Source organism: Notolepis coatsorum, assembly GCF_963971535.1.
Source record: "Notolepis coatsorum genome assembly, chromosome: 18".
Classification (NCBI taxonomy): domain Eukaryota; kingdom Metazoa; phylum Chordata; class Actinopteri; order Aulopiformes; family Paralepididae; genus Notolepis; species Notolepis coatsorum.
This window is the reverse complement of record NC_140182.1, coordinates 71,117,492-71,140,374: the sequence shown is the minus strand read 5'-3', so window position 1 is coordinate 71,140,374 and position 22,883 is coordinate 71,117,492. Positions and strand designations below refer to the sequence as shown.

General features: G+C 44.5%; 1 protein-coding gene across 4 annotated transcripts in view; it reads left to right on the top strand.

Moving 5' to 3' along the window:
* The first annotated feature begins 9,782 nt into the window (after nucleotides 1-9,782).
* ddx11 (DEAD/H (Asp-Glu-Ala-Asp/His) box helicase 11) overlaps nucleotides 9,783-22,883 on the top strand; it is a 49,871-nt gene continuing 36,770 nt past the window's right edge. The window contains exons 1-13 of one of the 4 annotated variants that reach the window (XM_084335445.1): nucleotides 9,783-9,917; nucleotides 10,228-10,371; nucleotides 14,432-14,638; nucleotides 15,049-15,135; nucleotides 16,913-17,049; nucleotides 17,171-17,234; nucleotides 17,349-17,456; nucleotides 17,583-17,670; nucleotides 18,359-18,564; nucleotides 20,515-20,589; nucleotides 22,354-22,431; nucleotides 22,558-22,604; nucleotides 22,706-22,785. In XM_084335445.1, the coding sequence (XP_084191571.1) occupies nucleotides 10,243-10,371; nucleotides 14,432-14,638; nucleotides 15,049-15,135; nucleotides 16,913-17,049; nucleotides 17,171-17,234; nucleotides 17,349-17,456; nucleotides 17,583-17,670; nucleotides 18,359-18,564; nucleotides 20,515-20,589; nucleotides 22,354-22,431; nucleotides 22,558-22,604; nucleotides 22,706-22,785 (1,306 nt within the window). In that variant the 5' untranslated portion in view covers nucleotides 9,783-9,917; nucleotides 10,228-10,242. Of the gene's footprint in view, nucleotides 9,984-10,227; nucleotides 10,372-14,431; nucleotides 14,639-15,048; nucleotides 15,136-16,912; nucleotides 17,050-17,170; nucleotides 17,235-17,348; nucleotides 17,457-17,582; nucleotides 17,671-18,355; nucleotides 18,565-20,514; nucleotides 20,590-22,353; nucleotides 22,432-22,557; nucleotides 22,605-22,705; nucleotides 22,786-22,883 lie in introns of all 4 variants that reach the window. The other 3 variants (XM_084335442.1, XM_084335444.1, XM_084335443.1) reach the window with 3 other exon arrangements.

Genomic DNA, 22,883 nt, shown 5'->3' with positions numbered 1-22,883 from the left:
AGATGACAATGGTTAAAGGTATAAAAATGATGTCGTTAAACGTTAATGGAATGAATAATACGATAAAGAGGGGCAAAGTGATGTTGAAATGTAAAAAAAGTGAGATGGAAGTGATTTTTCTGCAGGAGACACATTTGGTAGCACAGGATCATGAGAAAAACACAGTCAAATTTGAATTGATCAAGGAAGTAAGAGACAAGGAGGGAAGGTTTGTTCTGGTGAAGGGAAAAATGGAGGGTCAAATGATTACGTTAGTGAATGTTTATGCACCCCCAGAGAGTGAGAGGGATTTATATGAGACCATTTTTGATATGATAGTGATGGAACTAGAAGGGATATTGATATGCGCGGGAGATTTTAATGTAGTACTGAATCACGACCTAGACACCACGAGTACTAGAAAAGGACGGGCACCAATCAGTAGATATATGAATATTCAGATGACGGAAATGGGAATTACAGATGTTTGGAGGGGGATGCACGCCATGGACAGGGAATACACACATTACTCACACTCGCACGTGACATATGCGAGAATAGACTACTTTTTGATGACGACGGGGGACAGTTACAGGGTACGGGAGAGCAGAATAGGAGTAGCGGACATATCGGATCACAGTGCCATATATCTGACAGTAGATCTAGAAGGGAGACGGAGGAACACGATCTGGAGACTAAATGTAGGAATATTAAATAACAAGGGGGTGGTGAGTCAGATCAAGGAGGAGATAGCCAGGTATAAGGAAGAAAATGACAACGGAGCGGTAGACCCGAACATTCTATGGGACACACTGAAGGTGGTGATAAGGGGGAAATTGATAGAGAAGACAGCAATGCTGAAGAAGGCCAGAACGGAGACATATCACAATCTGATAGGGAAGCTGAAGAAGCTAGAGGGGAGACACCAGATATCAAAAGAACAGGAAACGCTCGGAGAAATCAAAGAAGTAAAGGCCAGGATAAATAGGGAATTATTGACGGAAATAGAAAAGAAAGCGAGGTTCATGAAACAAACGTACTATGAAGGGGGACCAAAAGCGACCAGACTGTTGGCTAGGAGAATTAGGACGCAACAGAAGTTGAACACGATACACACAATAAGGGATACAAAGACTAATGAAATATTGAGGGACCCAGCTGAAATAGAGAGGACATTTAGAGAATACTATGAGAAACTATACACACAGCCAAAAGCAGCGGGAGAAGAGGAAATAGAAGCATATCTGGAGAAGCTAGAGTTACCATCGATAGGGAAAGAACAGAATGAAGAATTAAATAAAATAATTACGGAACGAGAACTGGAAGAGGCAATTAGTAGAGCTAAAAACAACAAATCTCCGGGGAGCGACGGATTCCCATCGGAATTCTACAAGACATTTAGAACAGAATTAGCACCCATGTTAGGGGCGGCGTTCAGACACACGATGGAAGAGGGCAAAATGCCCCCCTCGTGGAAGGAAGCCATAATCACCACGATACCGAAGGAAGGGAAGGATAGAGAATTATGTAGTAGTTTCAGACCCGTGTCCATACTCAACGTGGATTACAAGATGTATACATCGATAATATCAAAGAGATTTGAGACGTTTATGCCAGACATTATAGATGAAGATCAAACTGGATTTATTAAAGGGAGACAGACACAGGACAACGTGAGAAAGACATTACACATAGTAGAGGAGATACAAAAACAAGGTGGTAGCGTGGTACTGATTAGCCTGGATGCAGAAAAAGCATTCGACAGTGTGAGCTGGACATTTTTATACAGAACATTGATGAGGTTCGGACTGAATGGGAGGGCAATGAAGATGATCAAGGCACTATATCAAGAACCGACAGCGAGGGTTAAGGTGAATGGCAGCCTGACGGATAGAATCAGATTAGAGAGGGCTACCAGACAGGGATGTTGTCTCTCACCAACGCTCTTCGCCGTTTTCATAGAACCACTGGCACAACTGATCAGACAGACAGAGGACATCAAGGGAGTAAGGATAAAGGGAACGGAATATAAACTAGGCCTATTTGCGGATGATGTGATAGTATACATGAGACAACCAGACAAGAGCTTCCCGGCACTGATGGATCTACTGAAGGAATATGGCCACTACTCAGGATACAAACTAAACGTGACAAAGACACAGACCTTAGCATGGAACTATACCCCAACGACGGAAATTAGGGAACAGTACGGGATAAGATGGGACATGGACAAGATTAAATACTTAGGGGTGAACATCACGAGAGGGGTGGGGAAACTGTTTGAGGCGAACTATACACAGATAAATCAGAACATCAAGAGAGACTTAGAGAGATGGACAGTAATGCCCTTGGACTTCAATTCAAGAATAGAGGTCATTAAAATGAACATACTATCAAGGTTAATGTACCTGTTCCAGTCACTACCGATACAAATACCACAGAATCAATTCAGGGAGTGGGACAGACTGATATCGAGGTTCATATGGGCGGGGAGAAGACCACAAGTCAGATATAAAACACTACAACTACCAAAGGAAGAGGGAGGGATGGCAGTACCCAGCCTACAAGATTACTATTATGCAGCACAACTGAGAGCAGTGACATGCTGGTGTAACGACAAGTATGAGGCAAGATGGAAAGACATTGAAAAAGAAGGGGAGGGATACAAGGTACAAGCTCTGGTGGGAGATAGGGAACTATTCGAAGAGAAAGAGGGACTGTTAGATCCAATCACCAAATGCACCTTGACCATATGGAACAGAGTAGTAAAAACACACAAATTGGAGAAGCAGACAGGGGTTCTGAGATGGATAGCACATGACAAGAGATTCAAACCAGGGAGGTTGGACCATGGATTCAGAAGATGGGAGAGGGGGGGGGGGGGGGCAACAGCGATATGCAAATTGATAGAGAAGGGGGAAATGCAAACATTACAAAAATTAAAGGAGAAATTTGGACTAGAAAACAGGGACCACTTCAGATATCTACAGATTAGAGACTACTATAATAAAGAAATAATAGGGGACAAGGACGAAGAACAGAATGGAATAATTAGGATGATAGTAAGGGCATACGAAGGAGGGAAAGGAAGGGTAATATCAGCACTGTACCGGGCTATAATGACCAGCAAGGGACACACGACCGATTACATAAGGGAGAAATGGGAGAGAGAACTAGAGATAGGAATAACAGGGAAGGAATGGGGTAACATATGCGAGGTGCAACATTCAACAACAGGATCGAGGATATGGAAAGAGTTTGGATGGAAAAACATAATCAGATTCTTTATAACCCCAGAGCTGAAGGGAAAATATGCACCAACACAAAGAGCATGCTGGAGGGGTGTGGGAAGGAGGGGGCAAATCACACGCACATATTCTGGGGATGTCAGAAGCTGAAGGGGTATTGGGAGGAGATAGGGGAGGCAATGAACAGAATATTAGGATACGGGTTACCACAAACGGGACTGGTGCTTTACTTAGGAGACCTGACACACGAGGGAATACAAGGGGGGGGGACAAATATTTAATAAAGATAATGTTGATAGCGGCCAGAAAAGCAATAACAAGACTGTGGTACAAAGAAGACCCACCGACAATAGCACAATGGGTAGGAATAGTAGGGGAGATACAGGATATGGAGAGGATAACACACATGCTGAGGTTACAGGAAGAGAAATTTGGAGAAAGATGGGGAAAGTGGGAGGATTACAAGGGGAACGAAAACGACATCACAGAGGAAGAACCAAATGCAACACAAGAGGGCGAAGGGTAAAGGAGGAAAGAGGTTCAAGGAGGGTCTCTGAACCCATGTCACAAAATGCTGCTTTAGTTAGCTTTTTTATTTTAATTTTTGTTTAGGGTATGACAACTGTTTTATGTTTTTCCATTTTATTATTTATGTTTGTGGAATTTCTGCTCAAGTCAGTATTTTTTATTTTGTTTTTGAGTATTAAATGTTTTCTTTATTGTTTATGTCTGTTTAATAGTGTTGTTGATGTTATTGTATATGTTGTGTTGTATGTCTATAAATGTTTAATACAAATTTAAGTTAAAAAAAAAAGAAAATTGAATTGGAGGTGTACCTGGGGGTCTTCACTGACGGGTCCAGGGACCCTGTCTCTGGGAGGGCTGGGTTTGGAGTATATGTGGCCCAGTGGGATCTGCAGGCTGGGCTTCGGATTTCAGATGGGAGCTCAGTCTTTTTTTTTTTGATCCACTTTTTCTCCCATTTTCTATATTTTCTCCCATCCCAATTTCGTATCATCCAATTCAACCCTCCCCTGTCACGGACGCTGTTTCTTGCCTCCCACAAGCCGGCTGCAATGTGGACTAAGTCATACATAGCACAAGTCCCCTCCGGTACTTGAGGTAACAGCAGTCGCATCTTTTCACCTGCGCAGCTCGATCGCTCAGTGGTGAGGAGTAACGCGTGGGAGGCTCACGCTGCCCCCGACACTTCCTGATTCTACTGCGCAGGCGCACCAACCGACCTGTAGGAGTCGCTGTCCACAACGCCTGATCCCCACCCATCAGTTTCCCACCCCCTAATACGGCCAATGTGTATTAGTATGAACGACCAGCTAAACTGAAAGCAATGTGGAGCGCTGGGCTCAAACTGACGAGCCCAGCGTCTCCAGCATTTCGTGGCGAGCGCCTTGCCCACTACGCCACGTAGCCGCCCCAGATGGGAGCTCAGTCTTTGTGACAGAAGTGCTGGCTATCCTCTGGGAATTATGGTGGGTGGAGGATGTCAAGCCGGAGAGGGTACTTCTGTGCTCGGACTCAGCAGCAGCTTTGGTGGCCTTGAGAGAGGGCAAGTCAAAGGCTCGGCCTGACCTGATCCAGGAGATTTTGATGGTGTTGTTTAGGCTTGAGAAGGTTGGCTGTGAGGTAAAGTTCTGCTGGGTCCCAGGGCACTCATGAGTTGTAGAGAACAAAATAGTTGATGGCATAGCCAAAGGCTCATTAGGTAGAATGGCCCCGGATCTGTCTGTACAGTTAGGGGTAAATTAGGGAGGGGGTTTTGAGGGAGTGGCAGTGTAGGTGGGACTGGGAGACCAAGGTGAGGCACTTTTATTCTATCCAGCCCTCTGTCAGGAGGATGGGGGCCGCTTTTTTTTTTTTTTTTTCATTCATGAATGAATGAATGAATGAATGAAAACTTTATTTAACAGATTGCAGAATGGGTACAATACAGTACGGCTCAATACACACAATTGTTAAGGGGATGCAGACCAGAGAAAGACGTTTGTCTTGTTTACATTAGAGTCCACATTTTCAATTCATAGTGACATTTATGACATACACAACATACATGACATCATGACATTTATGGCATAGGGACATACATGACATACAGGTATATAGTACTGTTACATTTGTGACATATGATATGCAAATATACAGTACTGTTACCCATAGATCCTGACAGAGAGTATATACATATGATGGGGAGGAGACTGTACATTAGGAGGGGGTGGGTGGGTGGGTGGGAGAGAAATATACATACGGTGGGGAGAGAATATATACATACGGTGGGGAGGAGACTGTACATTAGGAGGGGGTGGGTGGGTGGGAGAGAAATATACATCTGGTGGGGAGAGAATATATACATACGGTGGGGAGGAGACTGTCCATTAGGAGGGGGTGGGGGGGTTTGGACATTTACGGTGGCCAGTTTCGAATTGCAGCCTCCCGTAGGTGCTCTTTGAGAGCGGTTTTGAATGTGGGTAGGGATTCACAGCTTTGGGTAGGGCATTCCACATTGATGGCATAATTGCGAAACGTGTTTAGTCCCTTGTTTGAGCCGAATCTGGGTTGAACATGATTTGTTGAGCTTCCTCTGGTGTTGTGGTCGTGGTATTCACTGACCTTTGGGAAGTATTTTGACATGTACATGGGTACCTTAGTCGTATAGTATAGTGTATCTTGTAGACCAGGCCCATTGCAAGTTGCTGTACTCTGTCGTCTACTCTAAGCCATCCTAGGTTGTCAAAGTGGGCAGGGGTGAGGTGGGTTCTAGGAGTAAGGTCAAGTAGTAGTCTGACCAGTTTGTTTTGTGATGTTTGTAATCTTGTTTTTAGCGCCTTTGAGGTGCATTGGTACCATGAGGTGCCAGAGTCTTCAGGGTATTCTTGAACCGAGAAGAGACTCTGTTATAATCTGTAGATTACGGTTGGGGCACTGTGGGTTTAATCAGACGTTGTGTACAGTTGGGAAACATCATTCTGGGTTGTGTGAGGGGGGGGGGGGGTCGGAGTCAGTGCAGCATGTCCTGATGGACTGTATTAAGTACAGAGAACAACGAAAATCCTTCTTTAGAGTTCTTTCTTCTCAGGGAGTTAATTCTTTCTCTTTGCCTTCATTTCTAGGCCTGGGTGAGAACCACCAAGAGAGAGCTAGTGCTGTTGTGCAGTTCCTGCTCGCCGCGGGGCTGTATAATAGAATATAGGGAGGGCTGGAAATCTATAGAATCTGGCCATAGGGTGTGTAAGTGTGGAGCAGGTGGATAAGGCTAGGAAGATGAGGAGCATTGGTGGAGTTGGTATAAGTAAGGTAGTGAGAGTAGGGGAGAAGAGGGAGGGGGGGGTGTAAGGGGGTGATAGCTAGGGTACCGGTCGAGGTTAGCGTAAAGCAGCTGGTGGGAGATTTAAGGAGAGACGTGTGTAACGGAGTGCCGTGTGTCTATCCTACAGTCACGATGGACAGTGTTGTGAAGTGACTGTGGACGGCAGCGGTACTACAAGTAAACTCACTCCCCAGAGGCGTCCAGACCCATTACTTATCTATCTCTATCAGGAGAATGAGGCTGGCCTGCCAGAGACACCATGAGCTGACAACCAGCAAACCAGCTTGTGCTGTGGGAACCAACACACGGGCATCGATCACGAGGACGTACTCAGGAGAGATGCGGGAACAGAATGCACCGGCGAGCTAGCCAGATGCATGGAGGATCGGGATGACTGGAAGCACCGATGGAGGGCCCGTCCGAGGACGACCTAGATTACTTAGAAGTGAATTCACCTCTTGGTATAGTGGTCTGTGATACCGCCCGCCACGCGTGAGACCGGGGTTCAACTCCCACTCGGGGCATGTCCGAACCGATCTGTTACACTGGTGCCAAGTGACCCGGATGCCTTGGGTGGTGTGAGTTTAGGGGGGTGAGTGTTCCACAAGGAAGCATACTAGGACCGCTACTATTCCTAATTTATGCAAATGACATGTCGTCAGCTTGTGACTGCAACTTGTTCCTGTTTGCGGACGACTCAGCCCTGCTGGTCTCTGACAAGAACAAGTTACATGTTGAAAAAGCCCTCAGCTCAGAACTAGGCAAAATCTGCATATGGCTCGCCGACAACAAACTATCATTACACATGGGCAAAACAGAGTCCATTCTCTTCGGTTCAAATAACAAACTCAGCAAGACCGACGGCTTCTCAGTTACAGTGGGTGACAATATTGTCACGAGGAAAGATGAAATTACCTACCTGGGTTCCATCCTAGAGGCTAATCTTTCCTGTGACAAAATGGCATCCAATGTAATAAAAAAAGTCAACCAACGAACTCGATTCTTGTACCGGATCTCCTCTCTGGTAAACAAGAATACCCTAAAGACTCTGGCAGGAGCACTCATTCAAGGGTACTACGACTATGCTTGCACCTCATGGTACCAAAGCACCTCAAAGGCACTAGAAAACAAATTACAAACATCTCAAAACAAACTAGTCAGACTACTGCTTGACCTGACTCCTAGAACCCACCTCACCCCTGCCCACTTTGACAACCTAGGATGGCTTAGAGTAGACGACAGAGTACAGCAACTTGCAATGGGCCTGGTCTACAAGATACACTACACGACCAAGGTACCCATGTACATGTCAAAATACTTCCCAAAGGTCAGTGAATACCACAATCACAACACCAGAGGGAGCTCCACAAATCATGTTAAACCCAGATTCGGCTCAAACAAGGGACTAAACACGTTTCGCAATTATGCCACATCAATGTGGAACGCCCTACCCAAAGCTGTAAAGGAATGTGAATCACTACCCACCTTCAAAAACACTCTCAAAAAACACCTACGGGAGACTGCAATTCGAAACTGGCCCCTACAAATGTCCTAACCCAGTTGTACAGTAAATGACCAAGTATGGCTTTGTCAGTATTCCAATGTACAGTGTACAGTGTGTGTCCCCCCAACCCCCCCCCCCCACCTCCAATGTACAGCCCCCCACCCACCCACCCAACCCCACCCCACCTAGTACCCAACCTCCTCCAATGTACAGTTTCTACGTCAAATGTATATACACTATTTTTCTGGACACTTTTTGTATCACAAACAGTACTGTATTTGCAAATCTGGTATGTCATAAATGTATAGATGTAGCAGTACTGTCTATCTGTATGTTGTGTAGGTCATATATATGTTATGATGAATTGAAAATGGGGGACCCTGATGTAAACAAGACAAAAGTCTTTCTCTGGTCTGCATCCCCTTAACAATTGTATGTATTGAGCTGTACTGTACTGTACTGTACCCATTCTGCAAACTTTTCAATCAATCAATCAATCAATCAATCAATCAATCAATCAATCAATCAATCAATCAATCAATCAATCAATCAATCAATCAATCAATCAATCAGTGTAACGGAGTGCCGTGTATCTATCCTACAGTCACGATGGACAGTGTTGTGAAGTGACTGTGGACGGCAGTGGTACTACAAGTAAACTCACTCCCCAGAGGCGTCCAGACCCATTACTTAGAAGTGAATTCACCTCTTGGTATAGTGGTCTGTGATGCCGCCCGTCACGGGGGGAGACCGGGGTTCAACTCCCACTCGGGGCATGTCCGAACCGATCTGTTACATGTGCGTAATGGGAAAGTTAAGAGTGCAGAAAGGATGAAGAGGGGAGCAGATAGGATAGAGACGAAGACGGTAGTGATTCAGTTTGAGGGTGAGGTTGTTCCTAGTGAGGTGTTTGTAGGGTGTATACAGGGGTTAGGGAGTTTGTTCAGAGTCCTCTGAGGTGTTATAGGTGCCAGGAGTTTGGGCATATAGCCATTACGTGTAGGAAGGGACAGAGTGTGGCAGGGAACATGAACAAGTGTGGAGAGGGAGTGAAGCTGAAGTGTTGTAGTTGTGGTGGGGAGCATAGTGTAGCGTTTAGGGGTTGTGAGGTGTTGAAGAGGGAGGTTGTGGTTCAGAGAGTGAGAAGGGAGGGTAAGTTATCGTATGCAGAGGCGGCTAGGAGGGTAGGACAGGGAAGTCGAGATAGGGTGCAGGGGTTTGGAGAAGGGCATTTGGCAGAAAGGGTAGGGCAGGAGGATAGAGAGAGGGTGTGGGAGGAGAAATTTAGTATTGTGGCCTTCGTGGCAGGGGTAGTTAATGCTACGGCAGTGATTAAGGGCAGGACAGATAGAATAAAGATGATTGTTAGGATAGCGGTTCAACATTTGGGCATGGAGTCCAGAATCAGCCCGCAGGGGGCAAGGAGTGTCTCGCAGAGGGGGGCTCAGTCAGGAGCAGCATTAGCTGCACTTCATGATGGTGAAGGGAAATGGACATTGTAGGAGGTAAATGATACCAGAAGATGGCGGTAATACCCCAAACAATTGGTGGCCAACTGCCGTAAAACCTCAAAAAGAAGAAGAAGAAGAAGAAGAAGAAGAAGAAGAAGAAGAAGAAGAAGAAGAAGAAGAAGAAGAAGAAGAAGAAGAAGAAGAAGAAGAAGAAGAAGAAGAAGAAGAAGAAGAAGAAGAAGAAAACGCCCCTCCCTCTTAGTCCGCCGGAAATATACAAGAAGAAGAAGAAGAGCTGTCGGTGTTGGTGCTGTGTGTTGGCGCGCTTGTTGAACAGCCTGCAGACAAGTCAGCTGAGACATAACGTTAGCCAAATCAGTAATCATAAAACATAGTACGTCTCACGTCACGTCGTGAGTATTTTACAGATTCATGGAATGAGATTTGATATATATCATCATAGATTGATGAGCTAATAGGTGGGTTTTTTTTCTGTGCATGTGAAAACTTTCACCCGTGGCTTTAGGTTAGGCTAGTAGCCATCAAATGTAACGTTAAAGTGTTCATGTAAAACTTAAAAGCTATTGTTTAGCTAAGTGGTTCGCTCGCTAGTGTTATCTTACCTGTACTAACACTAACGTTTGCTAGCAAGGTAACATTTTCATGAAGCCAACGCTAACTTCAAACAGATTTGTCTAAAAGCAGTGATCTGTCATCTCTTAGGGACATCCAGTCCAGATGGAGGACGACAGTCCTCTGTTTCCATTTCCCTTCCAACCCTATCCCATCCAGGAGCAGTTCATGCAAGCCCTGTACAGCACCCTCGAACAGGGCAAAGTTGGCATCTTTGAGAGTCCCACTGGAACGGTGTGTGTGTGTGTGTGTGTGTGTGTAAGAGAGAAAGATTGTCAATACATTTAGTCATTTAGCTGACTCTTTTATCCAAAGCGACTTACAAGTTCTGTACAACAAGTCAGCAGGAAGACACTGTGTACAACTCTGGCAGCTAAGGGGGTCAGTAAGATTGTTCATCAAACATTGTTGTCGTGTATGTTGTCTATTTACACAACTACATAATCCAATAATCACGGAGATGTTGATAGCGTTGAACCCATGGCTTTTAATGACGTACCCCAACCCGGCAATACATTTATATGACCTGTGCGTAACGTCAGTGTCAGAAGCGTGAACTTTTGACCATACAGGTAGTGGTTAAACTTCTTGACCCCCCATACGAGACTGAGGGCCTCTCGGTCAATTTGAGCGTAGTTGCGCTCAGCTTTAGTTAATGATCTTGAGGCGAAGGCTATTGGCTTCTCTGAGCCATCTGGAAATGTATGTGACAACACCACTCCAATGCCATAAGGCAGGGGTGTCAAACTCATTTTCACAGAGGGCCACATAAGCATTATGGTTGCCCTCAAAGGGCCAAAGACCGTATAAATGTTAATGTAATGTAAAATAAATGTAGCTACACATTTACATATTGTTAAACATGGTGTTTCTGTATTTATTACTTATTCAAGTTATACATATTGCATATTCATTTGCATAAATGTAAAAATATATGTTAGCTTATGTTATTTTAACAAATAATTTTAGTTTATCAGAACCCCATATTACTCCACCAATCAATGATCAAACCATTCAAGTAAATAACAAAGAAGAATATCATCAAACACAAGCTATGACATTAAGTTTGTTCAAAACCTTTTTGTCACAGTCAAGATGGGCAGAACTAACAATTGTGAGCTGCAAAGAACACGTGGGACAGATGTAGCAGATGTTACAAAAACAAATGGCTGCACACAACCTTGCAGAGGCCATACATCCAACTAATGGAAGATAGTTTAATTAACTTTATCGACTTGTTTACATCAGGGTCCCCCATTTTCAATTCGTAATGAAATTGCTATTATGTGTCTGCATGAACACACAACTGTAACTGTACTCAAAAATAACAAAATAAGGGTTGTCTCAGTTCACAACTATATTGGTCAAGTTTTGGGTGGGACTTGTTTGCGTCCCTACAGCTTCTTATTCAATTGAGCGAGATGCTCGGTTATGTCACACAGCCAGTTTGCATCTGACAGTTCAGACAATATTTCTTCAACCCTTTGTTACCTATTCCGCCTGGATCTTTTTTGTATTTTGGGCTGTAAAATTGTCAAAGAATGTCTGAGGAGTAAGTGCTTTTGGCTTTTTTCCTTTGTTACCTCAGATGTTCAACATACATGTATGTGTAAGAATGTGTAATAACTAAGGCTGTCAAAGTTAAAGCTTTATTAACGCATTAACCCACAATTATTTTAACACTGCTATTTTTTAACCCAATATTAATGTAAAAAAAAAAAAAAAAAAAGCTTTTTTTTTTTTTTTTTTTTTACCTGCGCTCTTGGGGGGCCACATCAAATGACGTGGCGGGCCGGATTTGGCCCGCGGGCCGTGAGTTTGACACCTATGCCATAAGGTGAGGCATCACATGCTAATTTAATGGGTAAAGATGGATTGAAGTGAGCGAGCACCTGTTCTGACGTGATGAGACTCTCCTGAAAAGCCTTCTTGCAGCTGTCAGTCCACTTCCAGTGTGTTCCTGTCTACAGCAGCGTGTTCAGAGGGTGCAGCACAGTTGATAGATTGGGTAAAAACTTGTGGTAGTAGTTTACAAGTCCAAGGTAAGAACGGAGCTGAGACACATTCTCTGGTGGTGGTGCTTTAAGCACAGCTTCAATCTTGACCTGAGATTTGTGTAGGCCGTTCTTGTTGATCACATGTCCGCAGTAGGATATTTCCTTTTTGAAAAACTCACATTTTGGTTGGTTAGCTCGAAGTCCATATTCCCGCAGCCTTGTGAGCACCTGTTCCAGGTTTGATAGATGCTCCTGATCATCCTTGCCGGTAACAAGAATGTCGTCAAGGTAACACTGTGTACCTGGGACTCCTTGTAGTACCTGGTCCATTGTCCTCTGCCAGATAGCTGGGGCTGAAGCTATACCAAACACAAGGCGGTTGTATTGGTAAAGGCCTTTGTGTGTGTTGATAGTCAGATACGGCTTTGATGAATCCTCAATCTCCATCTGCAGGTACGCTTGCGCCAGGTCAATTTTAGTGAAACGTTCCCCTCCTGACAGGGAGGCGAAGATGTCCTCTATACGGGGCAGAGGATACTGTACGGTGTGGAGCACTGCATTTACAGTTACTTTAACGTCCCCACAAATGCGCACTTTACTTCCTGGCTTTGTGTCTATGTTTTTCTTCATTACTGGGACTATGGGCGTTGCCCATTCACTCCACTCCACCTTGGACAGCACTCCTGTCTGTTCCAAGCTTTTCAACTCCGCTTCTACTGCGGGGCGGATTGCATAAGGCACGGGCCGGGCTTTGTGAAATTTCGGGCTTGCATTCTCCTCTATCTCAATCTTTGCCTTTTATACCTTTTAGTGTTCCCAGTTCCTTCCCGAACACTTCATGTGCCTCTGCGAGTATCCTTGACAGTCTCCCAGACGTGGCGTTCTTCTCATCTCCTGCTGACGCACACAAAGATTTAACAGCATGCCAGTCCAGTTTAATTTTTCTGAGCCACTCACGGCCAAACAGCGGAGGACCCCCATTTGGTATAACATACATGTCCAGCTCCTTAGTTTTGTCTTTGTATTTCACTGTGACCCGTATTTTCCCTTTTGGAGCCACACTTTCTCCGGTGTAAGTCTTCAGCAACACCTTTGTAATTTTCAGAGCTATCTGTGGATACAGTCTTTTGTAGTCGTTCTCAGAAATCACTGATAAGGCGGAGCCTGTGTCCAACTCCATTTTGAGTCTCGCTCCTGCCACTTCTGGAGTGATCCATATTATTTTCCGTGCATTTGTCTCTTTCATGCGATGCAGCTCTAGACATCCTAAGTCACTGCTCTCTGAATCACTTTCATGTTCATCTGAACTCTCTTCAGTCACTCTATGCAGCTTTTTGTATTTCCCTTTTGGGTGCTGCTTTCCTGCCACCTTGTGTTTAGTCAGAGTACTGTTTTTTCCCTGATTTGCACACTCTCAATGTGACCTTGCTTTTGACATTTTCTACACTCTTTGTCTTTGAACCAACATTCATCTGGATCGTGTGATGTCTTGCCACAACGATAACATTGCTTTCCTGGTTTCAGTGACATTTTATTGGTTTCATACTCTAACCCCTTTTGTTGTATTTCTGATGCTCCCCTTGCTGCAGTTTCCATAGATATTGCTATGTTGAGCGCCTTTTTATAATCAAGGTCTTTCTCTGTCGTTTCTTTTGTGTGGCTTCATTATGCATACCACAAACTAGGCTGTCCCTCAACGCATCATTTAGGCCTAGTCTGAAATCAGTGTTCTGACAATCTGAAAAAACGTAGGTACTTTTAATCTCTTCGCCAATTTGTCGTGTATGTTGTCTATTTACACAACTACATAATCCAATAATCACGGAGATGTTGATAGCGTTGAACCCATGGCTTTTAATGACGTACCCCAACCCGGCAGTACATTTATACGACCTGTGCGTAACGTAAGCATGCATGATCAGAGGGGCGTATGTAGACTAACGTTAAGTAGTCCCTGTATTAACTCCATACATTACAATTGTCGAACTTGAGTGCTACAGTCTTGAGTGCATAGTAGTATAGAGATAAATTAGCATAGCAGGTAGGTAGTAATATAGGCAAGGAAGATTACTTGGTAGCAAAGTGTAATAGTAAAAGACAGTACAGAGATTAGTAGTTCAAAAGAATATATATATATATATATATTTCAGGTATAGATTGAAGAAATGTGTTTTTAGTCAACAGCGGACAATTGGGCAGGTTTCAGCTGTCCTGACTGTGGTAGGAAGTTTGAAATTGACGGCGACAATAGTGTGTTTTTAAATCGGGTTGCATGTACTGTATATCCTCCACTCCAGGGCAAGTCCCTGAGTCTGATCTGTGGGGCACTGAGCTGGCTGAGAGACCATGTGGAGAAGAGGAAACGTGAAGCAGATGCTCTGCTGCAAGGAGGAGAAGCAGCCCTTGCTGCCTCCACCACCTCTCAGCCCTCCTCCACAGAGCCTGACTGGATCACCGACTTTGTGCAGAAGAAGGCAGAGCGGGACCTCGTGTCCAAACTGAAGGTACAGTAAGCGTTTGTTTAGGAGGAAAAACTGCTCTGTCTAGCGGCAGCACACAGAGGGTCATGGATATCCACCCCTCTCTGTGTAGATTATATGCTGCTGCTCTGAAAAATCTCAACCGCACGTCAGTCTCACAGGCCACACAGAGAGACATGAGTGTGTGAATTATAACAACTATTTTTTATTAAAGACATTAGTCACCAAGTATTATATATAAGAGTATAGGTTGTTTCTTTAAGGGGGGGCTAAGACCCTCCTAGACCCTTCAGAATTTACATGGTGGTTGCCAGTCTTCACAACTATGTGAGAGAGGTCTAAATGTGGCCTGAAGTGGGTTGTGCTCAGCGAGATGGTGAAGATGTGAATATTTGACCCCTGTTGTGTGATTCTGTGTCTAACGCATGTTTCAGGACGATGAACTGAAGAGGAAGAAGAGAGAAGAGAAACTGGAGATGATCAGAAACAACGTCCAACTAAAGTATGCGTTGAAAAGAAAGGTAAGAGGAGTACAAACACTAAGGCTATGTTCACATTGCACACAATATTGGCCCAAATCAGATTATTATTATTATTTTTTACTCAGATCAGTTTTCAAACAGTGTGTGTAACTGAGGGGTACAATTCCCTGACTGTATTGATAAGTATGGTATCATTAAACCACTACCGCTTTATGTACTTTAACTACTGGCCATACAGTACACAATATATGAATATGATGAACACTTCCCACAATGAAATCGGTTCCAGTCAAAGGTATTAATCAAGTATTTAATGGAGCAAAAGGTACATATGATACTTATATTACATTTGATTGCACTTGTAAGGCAAATGAGTATTCGTAGGCAAATCAACACTGAATGTCCATTCTCTGGTTACGCAGGAGGCAAGTATACAACCTGGCTCTTAGGGAATTATATCTATGGTACACTTAATGATATAGCGGGATATACTGGAAGGGGGTCCTCCCGGTTGTAAGCCGGCAGGGGGGGTAGGAGAGCTGTCGGTAGTAGAACGTCTGGTCAACGATATCTAGGGAGACTTCGAGTACAGAAGACAGTGCGATAGACTCTTGATCCGCAGACGAATACAGCTTGGTTCTCTTGTAGGCTGTAGCTCCACAGTGAAGAAAGCTAGGCGGCCTCAGGCTCTCTGAGCGCCGACTCGACCTTGACTCCTCTCGGGGGTAAATCCAACACTCACAGGCGTCGGCGATTATCCGCTCCACAAATCACAGTACCAAAGCAAATATATATTCCAGCCGCACAGGGCTATGCAGACGTCGGGTAGGTAATCCAGTGTACATGTCCATTCGGTCCTCGCCTAGATCTCCTCGGATGAAAGCGCCATGTGGTCGGCCCAGCCTGGATAAGAATCTAGCTAACACGAGGAAGCGTTGGAGATGCTGGTCACTTTAGAACTCTAACCGCACGATGCACCATACACAATAGACTATTATTAACTTAATAGAAATACGTCGCACTCGACGGTACAGTGCCAAACTCTGACAATTCAGTTATTAATTCGCACGCGGTCTCAATGCTATTCTGGGGCCAAACAGGCCATACTTCACCGCACGTCGTATCGTGGGTGAGGCTTCACGTTGGTTACTAAGTTTCTGACTAAGACTAAGTGCTTCTGTATTCACCTGCGCTATATTTATATGCACGGTGAACAAATAGTGCCACTCTCATTTCTGTCGCCGTATCCCTGGGCAGGGCCGGGGCTAGTACAGACATGTCTTGTCGGTAACTTTGAACTTGACTCCGGGGGCTGGTCCCCTGGCGCCTGGTCCTTTGTCCAATAGGAGAATGAACTATTATGGGCTATAGTAGGCTAAAGGGATATTCCGTGTATATGTACAAGGAATATACAAGGGATATCAAACGATATACAAATACTATTCAATATATATCCACAAATAAATATATATACTCGGTTTAATCTGATCCTTCGTAACAGTGTGAATAGCGCAAATCGCATGGAATCTGATCCTTTCTATTCTGATTGTCCCACATTCATATGTGGTCCTAAATCAAATACAGGTCTGATAATTTTTTTTTGCAATGTGACCTCAGTCCAACAGTCGGAACTTTTATGTCACTCTAGATTGACTTTTGTCACAATCTTTCCGTCTATCTTCGCTATTGTTCGTTTGTGCATGCGGGTCAGTTCACGAGTGTGACCAGTTTGAACATAGACTAACATGCAAACACCCCACATTCTAGGAGATTATTATGTTCAACAGTGTGGCCCTGTGTGTATGTGTGTGTGCAGAGGTGTGAAGACGATGAAGCGTTCAAACTGCTCCAGCTCAGTAAACACGGTCAGGGGGAGGCACCCGGAGATCCTGAGGAGGAGGAGCTCATCGTTGCTGAATACGAGAGCGACGACGAGACCAAGACCAAGAGCAAGTAAATATGGCCATTGGCCAATCACAGACGCCTGTTATTTTAACGGTACTCGTCAAAATTAAGGATTCAAAATGGGCAAATTATGACAGCGGTGTGTATTCTTTCCCCCCACATCCAACAGATTCCGTGCTGGTGACGATGATGATGATGATGATGACGACTTGGTTGAAGAGCACGTCACAAAGGTGTGTGTTTGATATCGTTTGTGCAAATAGGAATGCCTGCAATAATGGAGCTCAAACCAATAAAACTTGTGTTGCGTATCATCAATGTGAAACGATGTGTGTTCATGTTGTCAGATCTACTACTGCAGCCGGACTCACTCCCAGCTTGCCCAGTTTGTCCGTGAAGTTCAAAAGAGCCCCTTTAGCAAGGACATCAGTCTGGTCACGCTGGGCTCACGGCAGGTATACTGTACATAATGACACACATGCTGAATGCATGATCTATTCGTTTAATATTCTTGTCATAACATCTGTGAGTGTGTGTCCTTTTTGTGGAGCGTTGAAGTCCTAGGGTTTTGTCGTCTGTAGAACCTTTGCATCAACGAGGAGGTGCGTCGCCTGGGCAGCATCCAGCGCATCAACGACCGCTGCACGGAGATGCAGAAGAACAAGCGTGGTAAGGGAACGAACGCTGCCGCATCGATTCACACTGTGGGAACGAACGCTGCCGTATCGATTCACACTGAGGGAACGAACGCTGCCGCATCGATTCACACTGAGGGAACGAACGCTGCCGTATCGATTCACACTGAGGGAAGGAACGCTGCCGCATCGATTCACACTGAGGGAACGAACGCTGCCGTATCGATTCACACTGAGGGAACGAACGCTGCCGTATCGATTCACACTGTGGGAACGAACGCTGCCGTATCGATTCACAGTGAGATCAAACGCTGCCGCATCTATTCACACTAAGCGAGCGAATACTGCCATATCTATTCACACAGAGAGTGAACGCTGCTGCATCTATTCACACTAAGCGAGCGAATACTGCCATATCTATTCACACTGAGAGAGTGAACGCTGCTGCATCTATTCACACTAAGAGAGCGAATACTGCCATATCTATTCACACTGAGAGAGTGAACGCTGCTGCATCTATTCACACCAAGAGAGCGAATGCTGCCGTATCAGTGTAACAATTAATAGGGTCCCCTCAATACACCACACTGTGTAAAAACAAGGGAAACACATTTTTTAGACAAAACTATTCACAAACGATTCGATTAAATTTTTTTATTTTACGACTATTTGAAAGTCGATGCCCATCCCTAACGGAGCTTCTCTATCTTTCCATCCAGCAGACAAGCAGCAGCAGGAGGAGGAGCGAGTGAAGCGGAAGCGAGGGGCGGCTAAGAGTGTGTGTCCCTACGTCGGGGCCACGGCCCTGCAGCAGCTGCGGGATGGGCTGTTGGGGGCGGTCCATGACATCGAGCAGCTCGTCAGTCTGGGCAGAGAAGCACACGCCTGTCCTTACTATGCCACGCGCCTCGCCATTCCCCCTGCGCAGGTAAGACCATGTGTTGTGTTGTCAGGGTGTTGCTTGTTGTGTGTTATGGTGTTGTTGTGTGTATGTGCTGTCGGGGTGTTGCTTGTTGTGTGTATGTGTTATGGTGTTGTGTGTATGAGCTGTGGGGTGTTGCTTGTTGTGTATATGAGCTGTAGGGTGTTGCTTGTGTATGTGCTGTAGGGTGTTGTGGTGTGTGTGCTGTCAGGGTGTTGCTTGTTGTGTATATGAGCTGTAGGGTGTTGCTTGTGTATGTGCTGTAGGGTGTTGTGGTGTGTGTGCTGTCAGGGTGTTGCTTGTTGTGTATATGAGCTGTAGGGTGTTGTGGTGTGTGTGTGTGCTGTCAGGGTGTTGTGTATGTGTTGTCAGGGTGTTGCTTGTTGTGTATATGAGCTGTAGGGTGTTGTGGTGTGTGTGTGTGCTGTCAGGGTGTTGTGTATGTGTTGTCAGGGTGTTGCTTGTTGTGTGTATGAGCTATAGGGTGTTGCTTGTTGTGTGTATGTGCTGTCAGGGTGTTGTTGTGTGTATGAATAGTTATGAATTGAAAATGGGGGACCCTGATGTAAACAAGACAAAAGTATTTCTCTGGTCAGCATCCCCTTAAAACTCATTCACCGCCAACGACAAGTATACATGTTATAGGCCACCAATCGTTGGATTATGCCCCCCCCGCGGCGAAATTTATTAGTATCCCCCTCAGTCTCTCTCTATCTCTCTCTGTGCCAGGTGCAGACTCTGTGGATGACTGTCACTCAAAGTGCTTATGGGCGGGGCCAGGCCAACACAGCCTGAAATCCAAAGGGAGAAAAATTTGTCTTTTGAGTACTTGATTAGAAATATAAAACCCTTTTTTTTTTTTTTATAAAAGCTTACAGATGTGTTCAATAGACTCACAGGAATTGTGTAAAGTTGCCCAAATAGTGCTAGGAATAGCAATGCATGTCCCCTTTAAAAAAAAAAATATATATATATGTTGATGTACAAACATGAAGGCCATTTTCAACCAATGAGAAGGGTGAACCTGTGATAGGCTGTTCGCCTAGGCTTTGTCACTGTAGAGACGCCCACACTCACCCCAGTTAGAAAAAGTATCGACGCCATTGTTGTTGACGTTAGCTTACATGCTAACGTTAATGGCCGCGACCATAGCATTGTGGCTCGGCTAGCCTATCATCGCTTAATAGAGATAGTGAATGGATAAACAACGTTATTTAACATTGCAGAATGGCTACAATTACAATGCGGCTCAATACAAACAATTGTTACGGGGCCCAGGGGGTGTAGACTGTTGTAGTTTGAGCTAATTTACACCATGCTCCAAAAAAAAAAAAAAAAACTGCTGAGCGATCTGGCGCGGGGAGTGGGGAGCGCTCGATTCAAGGTGAGCGGGGAGCGAGCGGAGAGCGACTTGGGGGCGGGGTCAACATGAGCGATTAGCGGAGCGGACCAAGCTTTAAAGAGCGAAGAGCGGATTTCTCGGCCGCGCCGATCCAGATGGCGCTCTTGAACCGCTAGAGAGTTCAGAGGAGATCAGCAGTGTGTCTCAGGGCTCCGGAAAGGAAATATGATTTCGATGACAGATTTTTGAAATATTGACATCAAAGACGAGTTACGGCGTCTTCGGCAGAATGAGCATGGCTCGGAATGACGTGAAAACTCGTCCGCGGCGATCATAGTGTTAAAATATATCGCGATAATCATTGTTATTGTTTTATCGCCCAGCCCTAGATCCTCATGATAAACATGCAAACTGATTCAATAAAACGGATTTAATTCAATAAAATGGATTTAATTCAATAAAACTAATTTAGTAGGTCATTGGTGTTGCTCTTTTGACACCACATGATTTACGACGGCACCAGTGTTGATGTTTACATGTAGACTTAGATCCTGGCCTTTTGTAGCAGTGATATTTTCACCATGTGGATGGTGTCTGTCTTTGTGTCTGTGCAGCTGGTGGTGTTGCCCTATCAGACGGTGCTCCACGAAGCTACCAGACGAGCCTCAGGGATCCAACTGAAGGGACAGGTACTTCACACTGACATGACCTTTAGGTTCTAGTTAACCTCTTAACCCCTTAACTCATTCAGCCCCAGCTATTACCCTCATCCCTGTAGTCAATGCGCCAGCTTTCCATTGCCTATTTTCACTGTGCGTCACAATGTTTTTAGTGCTATATCTATATTCTATATTATAGCTATGGAAACAATACCATGGCTCATTTGACAGTCACTATCTCTCGTTCAACATGTAAAAAAAGCATACATTTCTTCATGTATACGTTCACGTGTTATCCCGTGGTGAATAGTGTATAGTTTCAGAGTGATCCGGGCTAATTCCCGAAAAGCTGAGTTATGGAGCGCTATGTGAATTCTTCTAATGTCGATCGCGTTGCTCGCCTGGACACGTTACTATTTCAAAATTCAAAGGTATATAATTTATAAAAAAAAAATTATGCTCTGATCGTCAGCAACGGCATACGTTTTGGAGTACGTTACATATGATCGTTGCGATCGATGTGAAATCATTGTTGGATCAAAGTAGGATTGATGTCATATAGTCCTTACCTTTACTAGGAGGTATCTCAAAAAGAATATTCCAATTGTCTGATCGCGATTTCCAGTATTGATGTCCATCGAGTCCCTGACATGAAGTGGCACAAGATATGCATGAAGTGTGCTGAACGCGTTACAAGGTGCTCGTATGAAGCGTTTAACTTGCCTGAATCCAAATACTCCGCCCGGACCATATATAATGTAACACACGGTGTGAAATAAGGTTTCAAAGGGTGGGCGATACTGCCACCTAGCAGGATTCGGCCGGCATTGCACTCTCGGGGTCTAAGAATGAGTTCCAATGATAACACAGAGGTCTGTGAGAGTGTATAGGATATTAAAGTCGAAAAAACTATCTAAAAACGAGTTAACTCGTTATTGGTGCTCAACGGGTGGCGGCCAATAACGAGTAACGAATACACTCGTTATTGGCGCAGAAAGTGTTAAGCCCGAGCGGTCCGGTAATGGTACAATATTAATTTCACGCCATAAATGGATCAATACAGTCTGTATTAATTAATGTTGCATTTCTTTTTCAAACGTAGCCACGAGTAAAGACCCTAACCCTGTCAAAACAGTCAAAGTTTATATTTACAGCACTACGTTTGTTTACCAATGATTCTAAGTGTTATTAGTGAAATATGAGTTTAAAACCATGTCTCAATCTGATGATAAATGGCGGAGCCATTTACATTATAAAAAAGTAACTGTACATATAGATTTCTTTCACGTTTTTTGCTGCCCTGTCAGGGGCGCCTGGTGGTACTAAATCCAGATTGAACTCTGCCATTGGAAAGAGGAGATTTGGCCCGATCCATAAGGTAATTTATAGGCCTGATATTCTATATTCATATTTCAAATTGCATGTGTCCGAATGGCAAAATTCGGTACTGTATCTACAAAACCCTCTGTAAATAATTTCTGGAAAAAAAGAAATGTATATTCTCCTTTGGTTCATTACAATTTACTCAAGCCTAGTAACAGACACAATATTTCTGACACTGGAAATACATTCCCTGAGATCTATAGATGTCCCTAGATGCCAAGAACATGCAAATGGCCTTGTAGAAGTGGATCAATCTTCCATCTACTTAGGTTGGTATGCATTTGTAGGCGAATATTCTGAAAATATGGCTAGGGCTTAAGAGGTTAAGGGCTTAATGGTTCATGAATTCTACTGCTTTACTGTTAGCTTTATGTTTGAACGCTTTTTAAATAATATTGTTTCACTACACAGGTGCTGATTATAGACGAAGCTCACAACCTCAGCGACACCCTGTCTTGTATACACAGCACAGAACTCACAGGAGCGCAGGTGTGCACACCACCGCCGACCACATTAAACATTAAACCCACAGTTTAAATATAACCACTGTAGTTCCTTCCTGCAATTTTTTAATTCGTTGTTGTGATTGAAAATGTGTCCGTATACCCTTTACAGCTTTGCCGTGCACACTCTCAACTCTCTCAGTATGCTGACCGCTATAAGTGAGTATGCACAGACACACGCGCACACTCAACTGGCATACTGGCATACTCGACCACATTGTCTCCTGATTAATGCTGGTCTCGTGTGAATGTGCCACCAGGAGCAGGTTGAAGGCCAAGAACCTGCTGTACATCAAACAGATTGTGTTTGTGCTTGAGGGGCATGTGCGCGTGCTGGGAGGTGAGTGTGTTTGTGATGGAGGGGCATGTGCGCGTGCTGGGAGGTGAGTGTGTTTGTGATGGAGGGGCATGTGCGCGTGCTGGGAGGTGAGTGTGTTT